Here is a 10,748-nt window from a genome sequence, read left to right as displayed (position 1 = left end):
TAGTGCCACCGCAGAAACGTGACGACTGTGCAAAAATAACTACATAAAAGACACCACTGTTACAGAAAGACTTTACACGCTATTTAAACTGCCGATCGCGAACGGAACAAACCGTGATTGAAACTAACTGTGATGCCGCTCTTTATTCGTTGCGCTAACAGTCGCCTGTCAGTGGCAGACCCGCCCCTTTTAAAGCGCCAGCTTAATCCATCAATATGCGTTTCACTGGATGGAATTTATTTGATTCCTTCGTGGTTTTTGCGATCCTCTGTCCCACTTTATACCTGTGGACAAGGGATTCGAGACTCTAATCCCACATTGTGTCCGAGGACCGGCAACCCGAGGCCAAGGCCAAGGACTTGACTCCCAAGGCCAAGGCCAAGGCCAAGGAATTGACTCCCAAGGCCAAGGACCAAGGACCGACCTTCGGTCCTCGAGCTGGTCCTCGAGGCCAAGGACCGGCTCGAGGAACACATCACTGGCAGGCAGACAGACAGGATTTGACACAGAGCAGAGGAGAACGCACCAGACGTAGTCTACGCTCGCGTGTCCGCAGGAGGTGCAGTGTACCTCCTGCCAATACCACATTACTGTCTTTAATATTTCCTGTCTTTGATTTTTTTCATTATTGTTAAATTCAGTGTCAACGTTTGTGTGTGACAGACGCATGGGACAATTAGAAAAATACGGAACAAACCCCGTCCCGTATATGTTGTGAGCAGATATGCTGAGGAGGTTTCAACAAGGGCATTCTGCCTTACATCATTTGAGCATTTCAAGGCTTCAAATTTTTTGCGGTACTTCAGTTCTCTCCATGCAAGCATCAACCAGGCACAAGCAAGCACAAATTGCTCTCTTTCAAAGGTCAAGCAGAAAAGTAGAAACACCTGTTACCAAAATTTATGAAGTGATCGTATCAACTAGCTTGGAACATTGCACAGGATCAAAAGCCATACATAGAAGGGGAGTTGGTCGAAACATGCAAAACAGAGGGAGGGTATGGAATGGGGGCATTTTAAGTGCACACACATACACATGATGTTGGTCTTTGAAGTAACACAAAAAAATTGTGATACATACTGTATATGTATGTACTCTATATATGTATGTATATAAAATACAGCTATATATATATATATATATATATATATATGTATGTACACACACTGTATAACAAAGATGTGGATTGATGGGCGCATATATGTGTATACACTCTAAATGTCACTTTTTGACAATGCCATGGTGGTCCGTCCGTGTGTTTGTGTTACTTCTGCAGAAGCTGCTGAGAAGTTGTTTGACCTGGTGGATAGTTTTGCGGAGAGCGCTAAAAGGAAGGCTGCAGTGTGGCCACTTCAGATCATTCTCTTGATCCTTTGCCCAGAGATCACACACACAATCTCCAAAGACACTGTGGAAGATAGCAAAGCCAACAAGGTGAGCGGGAGAGGGGAACACACCATAAATAATCTTCGTCAGTAATAACTGGCTCTATGTCTTTCCTGTTGTGCCTGCAGAAACTGTTTTTGGACAGTTTACGGAAGGCTTTGGCCGGCCAGGGTGGTAGCAAGCAACTGATGGAGAGCGCTGCTATCGCCTGTGTAAAACTGTGTAAAGCATCAACTTACATTAATTGGGAGGATCACTCAACTATTTTTCTCCTTGTCCAGTCCATTGTCATGGATCTCAAGGTCTGAATATTGGCTTAAGTTCTCTCCCTTCTCTTTTGTGTTTGTATTTGATTCTGTGCGAACAAATGCAATATCAAGTTTAAATTCAACCCCCTCTGTCAAGAGTCATTAATTATTTGTTCCATGTAAAAGATGAAAGGCGTTTCGTACTAACCGTAAAGTTCAATTATTTTTGTACCCATGCCACCCTTGTCACTCTCCACTATTTTTTCTAATTCTATAGAGTTGAAGGAATGGCTCAATCCTCTATTCACAGGATATTAGACTTATTTAGCCATTGTCAGCCGTAAAAAGTAAATATTTTGTCTGTAATGAATGTGATAACTTCATTAATTTTCATGTACAATTAGCACCTTCAAAAACACATTTTGCCAGTCGTTATCGACTCAAAATGAAGTCACATATGATCAGGGCTCAGGGAACAGCAACATCACATTCATTATTGACAAAATGTGAACTTTTCAATGGTGCAAATTGCTGAATAAATTTAGTCTGGTTTTAGAGATTCATCTGTTAGGGTTCTCATGAGATGCACACTACCACTGCTGACAGTGACAACATCAACCTCATAAATTTGGTGAACTTTGAAGCCATCACTCGCGTCAAGCCCCTTCATTCAGTGACAGTGTTACTTCATACAAATACACAAGTAGGACCTTTTTGGAACAGATTTGGACTATGCATACATTTATTTATTTGATTGTAGTTTTATACATTTGTTTCTGAATAACAAAACCAATATTCCTTGTATGCTAGCGGTATTTGCTGTGTTCGCCTTAATTGATTAGTCGTGTGATGTGAGAATAGAATATAATAACCCGAATTTTACATGGTCTGACATCTGTCTCTTGTCCATGTCACAAGGCTTTGCTGTTCAACCCAGCAAAACCCTTCTGGAGGGGGGCGGGCAGCCAGAATGCTGATGTTGAGCTCATGATGGACTGCTTTGTCTCCTGTTTCCGCATCAACCCTCACAACAACCAGCACTTTAAGGTGGGTTAATATAAACAATCCTGCAAAGTCATTTAAGATTAAAATATAAATTTAACTTCAGTCCAACCTGAAGCAGGTGCCTGTGCACTACTGTCGGTGTTTTTACCACAGTGGCTTGAATATAATTCTAATGCATTGCAAGAGCCGTGCCGCAAAATGAAACAATACAATTTGAAGTAATCTTTACTGCTGCCTTAGTTCTCATCAAAAATAAATAAATAGGATTATTTGAGGAAATTAATTCAGAGTTCTGACATCCATTCTTTTTTTATTTTTATTTTTATTTTTTTTGAAGGTGTGCTTGGCTTCATCTTCTCCTTCAACCTTCCACTTTGTCCTGGTCAACTCATTGCACAGAATAATCACCAATGTAAGTCTCCAGAGCACCATTAGACCGATATTTTGTTTTATGCATGTCTGTACTTTACTTTCATTCACTTCACATTGCATGTGCCCTCATGCAGTCTCATCTGGACTGGTGGCCGAAGATAGATGCGGTGTACTGTTACTCTGGAGAACTCCGCTTTATGTTCTCAGACACCCTCAACCGGGTTGTCCAAAGTACCCATGCTCCTCTTCGCATGACACCGGTAAGTATGCACATTCTTATGGTAAATACAGTAGAATAATGAAGACTGGACTTTATTTTCTCAGAATCAATTTGTCCCTGGAATAATGATTGGTTTTGTTCAAGAATATGATGCAAGGTCCAAATAATGAAGATCATGTGATCATTACATTTATTTGATTTATTGAAGTGGGGGCGGGACCTCAATATGCGTTTTTTGAAATCTTCTGCATTGAACAAAAACTAGGCACTTGGACTTGCAGTCTGAGTCCAGGATGAAGGTACAGATGTGTGCATGTGGTACGTGCACTATACGCGTCACCAAACACAAATTGTAGCATCGTTATCTTCAAAATCTGAAAGGCGTGATTTCGGGCACATTTTTGAAAGTAGGCCATTTACAAAGGTTGATTTGGTTGTGTAATTTCACACTTGTGTGGACTCTCCGAATCCCCAAATATTTGTACCACAGTTATTTAAAGTCTGTTTTACCTAATATGTCTGGAAACTCCACCTCCCTAAATTGAGGCCATTAGAGCCTGATCATGGAAGTATGTTTCTAAAATAAGTATCTAAAGGCTGAGCATGACCAGTGTACTCTTGTCATCAGATTGTCATCAATGTTGTTGATTCATTGTTATGGTGTTGAATCTTGACATTTTTCTCATCGGTATCTCGGACAGAGTTTGACTTTCAAGGGGAAGATGACAACCAGCCTTAAGTTCAAAGAGAAAACCACCGAACTGGATACGAGAAGTTACAAGTGCCTCCTGCTTGCTCTGGTCAAACTAATCCATGCTGACCCCAAGCTCATGTTGCATGTGAGTGATAATCTGTCTTACTTTCATTCAGGCAGGTTCAAGGCCCATTCTAGCTCGACGAGAATCTTTAATTCACATTGTTGTCCACTAGAACCCTGTGAAGCAAGCTCCAGACATGCAGAGCAGCACAGCTGAGCTCATAATTGGTCTGGTGCAACTAGTGCCTCTCGCCAACACAACCCAACTCTCACAAGAAGCCATGGAGGTTTGAGGCTGAAATAAATAAATAAATAAATACATTTATGTATGTATGTATGTATGTATGTATGTATGTATGTATGTATGTATTTATTTATTTAAATTATTTATTTATTTATTTATTTATTATTTAAACTGCACGTCTACTGATCCTAAGACTGGTTGAATCGCTACAATTTACAGTTAATATAAATTAACAAAGAATACTTTTGTTAACATTGTTTTATTAGTCTGTAACAGAATAGATTTGCAGTGCATCGATTGGCCAGAGGAAAAAAATGTGAGTGCCCCTGTCTACTGTCGAGGGAAACCAAGATAACAAAAGTCTTTGAACAACAATGAGATTTATTTTAGCTGCAGTTTTTGAGAAACACCATGTGACAGAGTGTAAAGTCTGTGACACAGTGTAACGTCTGTAACAGAGCATCTCTCCCCCGGCAGGGGTGATGATGTCCCTGCTTTCGTACCATCTTATCATCAAGGTGGAGTCAACTCATAGCACAAACGCTAATTGCATGGCCTGACATGGTCATGTTCACAATACCTTTCTACCGTTGGTCGGTGAAACATGATCTTCAGCATGCATCAGCCACACCAGCTGGCCGTAATCAGACCTGCACATCCCCGCCCACCCCACCCACCAGCCAGAACACAAGAAAAGAAACAAAGATGCCATTGTTACAGCCCTAGACGCAGATTGCATGACACAGTTTAAACTCAAATTTTCCATCACAACTGCCACCCACTTTACTGCATGTCCAGTTACACTTTACTCCAGTACAGTAAAAAAGAAAAAAGAAAAAAAACTATTTGAGAAGGGTTTGGTCTAAAGTGACTCCAAGTTACACTGGGTGCACACCCTGTTCAAGCAATACTTGGAAGAAAACACAGGCACAGTCTACTCTGCTAAATTAATTCACTCATATTTTAATAAATTATACTATGAGTAAAATAAATATGTTAATACAATACATGTAATTTAATAAACAAATATAGTATTGTATATTAACATGATATATTGTTTAAAATTTTATTGTGTATATTAATAAAGATTGAATCATGTAGGACAGTGAATCATAAAGCGACATCAAAGGAATCAAACCTTGAATTCGCTCAATCGTTGCTGAATTGTTAAATTCCTAATTAAAATCCCCATCAAGACTTGAGAAGCACAAAGATTTGTTTCTTAATGTGCTACTTTTTAAATTTTCCAATAATGCTGCCGTAACACGTAAATTTCCCTGGGCAGGGATTATTAGTCTTTTCTTCTTATTTTATATGTTCACAATCTGTAGGAAAATGTTTTGTTTTTTACATTCGATGGTTTTGCAGTTGTCTGAAAACGTTTGCTTCTTCATTGTGGTTTTGTCCTTTGTTTTTCCTTTTATCTCCTACTGTCTGTTTAGGCTCTTTTAGTACTGCACCAGCCAGAATCCATTGAACAGTGGAATCCTGATGCGCCGATAGAGACTTTCTGGGATATCAGGTACTCTAAGGCAGTGGTTCCCACCCAGTGTGCAGTGATGTGAGAGATCATAAGGTGTGCCGTGCCAATAATCGAATGTCAACAATTACAAAAAGAAATGTGACTTTTCATGTGAATGGAATGCACCTGTAAAGTGACACATAAGCGCACAGAACTTGACGTTACGTGGCGCAGAGGGTTTAAGCAAATAAATTTGTAGGTCTCACCCAGCAAGAAAATAGTCTGTCACTGCATTCATAAATGCACTATTTTTTACTGAAAGTTTTAGCTTGGTACAGACACTCAAGTCAAGCCTATTTTAAGATGATTTACTTAGGCCTTTATGACACATCGTTATCCATTAGTTCACAGGTGCAGTTCCTCATCTGCCGCAAACTGATTGGCCAGCAGATGGTCAATGGCACCGAAGTTCTCAAGTGGTTGCGAGAGATCCTCATTTGCAGGAATAAATTTCTGCTCAAGAACAAGGTACTGTGTTCCCTATTTGTGCATCAAACAACTGTTAATATGCACCTGTGTATTCAATGGAAATCACGTACAATGGTAATACCTGTAACTGTCCAGTCAATATTTAAGTACATACTTTGCAGCGGACCTTTTGTTGCTCACTGTCTGACAATGCAAAACTCAACCACTGAGAAATGGCTGTCAAAATAGTGCCTCTTTAGTAAAGTAGAAAACTGCTCGCTGCCATGTTGTCACCAGCTCATCAGCCAAAAAATAAATAATATAAAATAAAAAATCTATAATACTAACTGGGGTATGATATATTGACGTTTTTAAGGCCACATTACGATATTACAGCGTTATTAGAACAATAACTTGAGGAAAAATGCCATGTTGTGGAAAATTAAGTGCCAGGAAAGTTACCCTTTGTTAAAAAAAAAAAAAAAGTTAACACAACTATGAATATGTCAACCACATTGGTCAATATAGAAATTAAATAAATGCCTATTTAAACAAAACGTGCTAAATATTTTGTCAACAATTGCATTGAATGTCTCCACATCAAGCATGTGAATCATTATACAAACATCCATTTTCCGATCCGCTTATCCTCACAAGGGTCGCGGGGGGTGCTGGAGCCCATCCCAGCTGTCTTCGGGCAGTAGGCGGGCGACACCCTCAACCGGTTGCCAGCCAATCGCAGGGCACACACAGACGAACAACCATCCACACTCACACCTAGGGCCAATTTAGAGTGTTCAATCAGCCTGCCATGCATATTTTTGGAATGTGGGAGGAAACCGGAGTACCCGGAGAAAACCCATGCAGGCCCCGGGAGATCATGCAAACTCCACACAGGGAGGCCGGAGCTGGAATTGAACTGTAAGGTCTACGTGCTAACCACTGGCCCACCGGGCCGCCCTATACAAACAGGTCTAACAATTTATTTCAAAATACAGCAATCCCTCGTTTATCGCGGTTAATGGGGACCAAAACCACCTGCCATAAACCAAAATCCGCGAAGTAGCGTCCAATTAACATAAACAGGTAAAAAAAAAATCTATATTTTTTTTTTAAGTCCGCAAACGGTCCGCGAGAAGCTGCAAAACAACAGCGAGTCACATAGAGCAACATATACAGGACTGTACTCCATGTATATTAAAAAAAAACAACTTTTTTAAATTTTTTTTTTTTTTATATGTTTGAAAAAGTCCGCGATGCACTGAACCCGCGATAAACGAACCGCGAAGTAGCGAGGGATCACTGTATGTACATAGTGCAAAGTATTTTATAAAAATAGAAACCAGAAAAAAATTGAGGTAATCAAAGCATATGACATGAAACAAAGCTGTTGCCAAGTCCAGTAACATTCTTATACACAGATATATTCAAACTAGCATAGAAAAAAATTACTAGCAAAACACAACTAAAAATATCCAGAATATTGGCAGACTAGTGACATGACCTTTCGTCTCGAAGCAACAACTTAGTGCGCTTCATATCAGTTCTTTTTTTTTTTTTTTTTTTTTTTTTTTCAGACATTCTAAGATATTAAAGCACTGCTGTGCATGTTACTCTGGAGGTTATTTTTAGTTTACAAAGGAGCAAGTGGGTTTGCAGATGTAACCAAGCTGGGCCGTGATAGGTCGAGAGGCTCAGGGTGGATCTCAAGTCTCTTCCCAGCTTTTGCCTCCTATGTATGACTGCTATGTGACAAAAAAAAATTCAAAATGAGATGAGCCTTTAAGACTCTTTAGGCTCCCACGGAATTCCTTGTGGCATGGTTTTCAAGTTGACAGGGCAATGTTTCACTTTTCAGATGGGTGGCCACTCATGATGTAGTGCCGTGTACACTGGCAGCATCTGATACCGTACGTCACTTCCCATGACATTATTGTGAGAATTTTGAAACAGAGGTACCGAGATATATGGAATACTGTGCCATCCCTAATACTAGTGTTTGTTTTTTTTTTAAATGGCAGATTTACCGGTCATACTTTAGGTACTATTTTACATGTAAGCACACTCAAGGGTTTAAAAATAGGTTAATACCGAATAATTCCACATCCCCATGTAGAAAAAACATTTTCCATCCACACTGCCTCATGTGTTTCATAAAACTGCAAGCTAAGGCTAAAAAATAAAACAAGCGCGCATATCGCTGGCGTCTGGACGGAACTTCCTATGTCACAATTTGGTATCTACACTGATGGTGAGTCCAAACGTTAATTGGTGTTAGTTTTACAGATTACTGACCATTCGACCAATCTAAAGTGTTGAAAATGGCTTTCTCTCTTCGTTGATGCAGTGTTATTGGTTGAACTGTGATGGTATTTATAGACAGCTTTGTATCATGCCGTATCAATTATGTTTAATGCATATCTTTGTGCTTGCAACAGGAGTGTGCCACCATGGGTGGAGGTATTCCAATCTGCAGGCAGGCTCAGACCAAGCTTGAAGTGTGTCTCTATATGTTCCTGTGGAGTTCAGACACAGAGGCCGTGTTAGTTGCCATGTCATGTTTCCGCCACCTTTGTGAAGAGGCTGACATCCGTAGTGCTGCTGACGAAGTGTCCGTCCAGACCATCCTGCCCAACTATGCCACTTTCAGTGAACTTGCCTCCATAAGCAACATGATGGGAACAGGTGAGTCAAACAAACAAAACTCATTGTGGTGACCAAAAGCAGGACAATGTGGAATCTCTTTTGCATCCTACTCACTTATACGGTTTTGTTTGTGCTCTGAGGTCGCTCTACATTGCAAAAGAGAGTCATGTCCTTGCTCAGGAGGATCGAGCATCCCACACTAGGAAACATTGAGGTGAAGTGATTCTCATGTTTTGCAAATGATTGGAAGCATGGTAACTAAAACCAGCCCCTTTCGTAATGTGAATGTATGCACTAATAATAACATATTTGGTAAAGTCATTTAATTTAGGTGGAATCTTGGTTCACACACTCAATTTGTCCTGAGTCTCCATGAGTCAGTGGTTCTTAACCTTGTTAGAGGTACCGAACCCAACCAGTTCATATGCACTTTCATCGAACCCTTCATTACTGAAAAATAAAAATCTGATTCAAGAAGTGTTCTTTCAGTTTTGCTGGTGCGAGATTAGAGTTGCTCAACTTGGCATGACAAATCATGCAGATAGAACGCTGAGTCCCATCACGTTCTGTGATGCATGTGAATCCATGGAGTACATATTCGTCCAACCACTTTCTTTTTTTTTGCTCGACATAGCGTGTATTAAAACATTCTAAAAAAAATCACACGACGTACTATCACGACAGTTACACGTTCTGCAGCCAGTAATGGTCAAGCGGGCGTGTCATAATTAATTGACATGTCGAGTCGGGTGTGTCTTAACCTCCATGGCGGAGGCTCCATCAAACCCCTGAGACCGATTCACCGAACCCCTGGGGTTCGATCGAACTCAGGTGAAGAACCACTACCATGAGTGAACCGAAACATTCAGTCATGTTGCCCATTGAAATGAATGGGAATTGATCCGTTCTAAGCCCACAACGTTACAGTACGTTTACCTTGTTTTATCAGTGTGTAGGCAAAAATAATTACAGAAAACACACGTAGTAACAAGTAAAACACACATTATTGTGAAGAAATAAAACTCTCTTCGCGAGCAAAACATTGTGCAATTTCATAGCGCTTTGCACACAGACTTGGACCAAGTGATGTTTATGCCACTGTTATAAACCAGGGGTGGGCAAACTTTTTGACTTGTGGGCCACAATGGGTTCGAAATGCGTGTAGTCTTACAGCTCAGTAAGCACATGCAAATAAATATACAAATCCATTTACTAACAGTGTGCACTGAGGACTGCGACTCTCAAATGTGCAAAATAGCTCTCATCTAGGTAGTACGTTTCTGTCAATGAATATGCAAGATGCATGGTTTACACACTAATTAGCACAATACTGGGAGGAGAAAATCTAAGTTGGTGAAAACAGCACACAGACAGTGATGTATGGCAGTGTTTTTCAAACCCTGTGCACACAGAGATGTCAGGTGTGCTGTGCGGTCGATCGCCTGGAAGAGTAACAGGGGTGGCAATTTTCCGTGGATACGTGGAAATCCGCCGTTTTATTTCTTAAATTGATCATTTTTGTGAATCGTCTAAATCCGTTGAGAAAATTTTAGGGGGGGTCAGGTACCTTATCGTCGAGTTTTCACGAGCTCTCCCGATCAGTCTTTCCATCTTCCGATTGTAAACAGCCCTGCGATTGGACGTGTATGATGTCTTATTTGTTGTGATTGGTCGCTATATCGGCAAATGCAAATCACAACCAATCCGTGTTCGCTTTCCTAAACCCCTTTCTCGCGAATGCCGAATGTTATCGAGACTTGCGACGAAGCTAAAGTGCGTCAGATAGATGCGAATCTGAAAAACACGTTTCGATGGGACTGGTTGGATAGAAAGCTGACGGTGTCCCCAGTAGGAAACAGTAAAGAGGAACCATTGTGCTTGTGTCGGATTTCGTGAAAAAGCTCGATGTCGCCGGTAAAGCTCTGTGTACAGTGTGTGAC

The 10,748-nt window shown here is 40.6% G+C and overlaps 1 protein-coding gene across 4 annotated transcripts in view; it reads left to right on the top strand.

The window, feature by feature from the left end:
- Positions 1 to 10,748, top strand: part of nf1a (neurofibromin 1a) — an 86,894-nt gene that overhangs the window by 17,833 nt on the left and 58,313 nt on the right. For all 4 annotated transcript variants that reach the window (XM_019861295.1, XM_019861296.1, XM_019861294.1 and 1 more), the window contains exons 8-18: positions 1,277 to 1,434; positions 1,515 to 1,688; positions 2,553 to 2,681; positions 2,977 to 3,051; positions 3,146 to 3,271; positions 3,933 to 4,070; positions 4,162 to 4,275; positions 5,675 to 5,754; positions 6,099 to 6,222; positions 8,601 to 8,847; positions 8,949 to 9,022. In XM_019861295.1, coding sequence (XP_019716854.1) covers positions 1,277 to 1,434; positions 1,515 to 1,688; positions 2,553 to 2,681; positions 2,977 to 3,051; positions 3,146 to 3,271; positions 3,933 to 4,070; positions 4,162 to 4,275; positions 5,675 to 5,754; positions 6,099 to 6,222; positions 8,601 to 8,847; positions 8,949 to 9,022 — 1,439 coding nt within the window. The remainder of the gene's footprint in view (positions 1 to 1,276; positions 1,435 to 1,514; positions 1,689 to 2,552; positions 2,682 to 2,976; positions 3,052 to 3,145; positions 3,272 to 3,932; positions 4,071 to 4,161; positions 4,276 to 5,674; positions 5,755 to 6,098; positions 6,223 to 8,600; positions 8,848 to 8,948; positions 9,023 to 10,748) is intronic.

This window comes from Hippocampus comes, unplaced genomic scaffold, assembly GCF_001891065.2.
Source record: "Hippocampus comes isolate QL1 unplaced genomic scaffold, H_comes_QL1_v1.1 scaffold122, whole genome shotgun sequence".
In the NCBI taxonomy this organism is placed as follows: Eukaryota; Metazoa; Chordata; class Actinopteri; order Syngnathiformes; family Syngnathidae; genus Hippocampus; species Hippocampus comes.
Note: the sequence above shows the minus strand (reverse complement) of the source record. Positions and strands in the feature narration are given on the sequence as shown.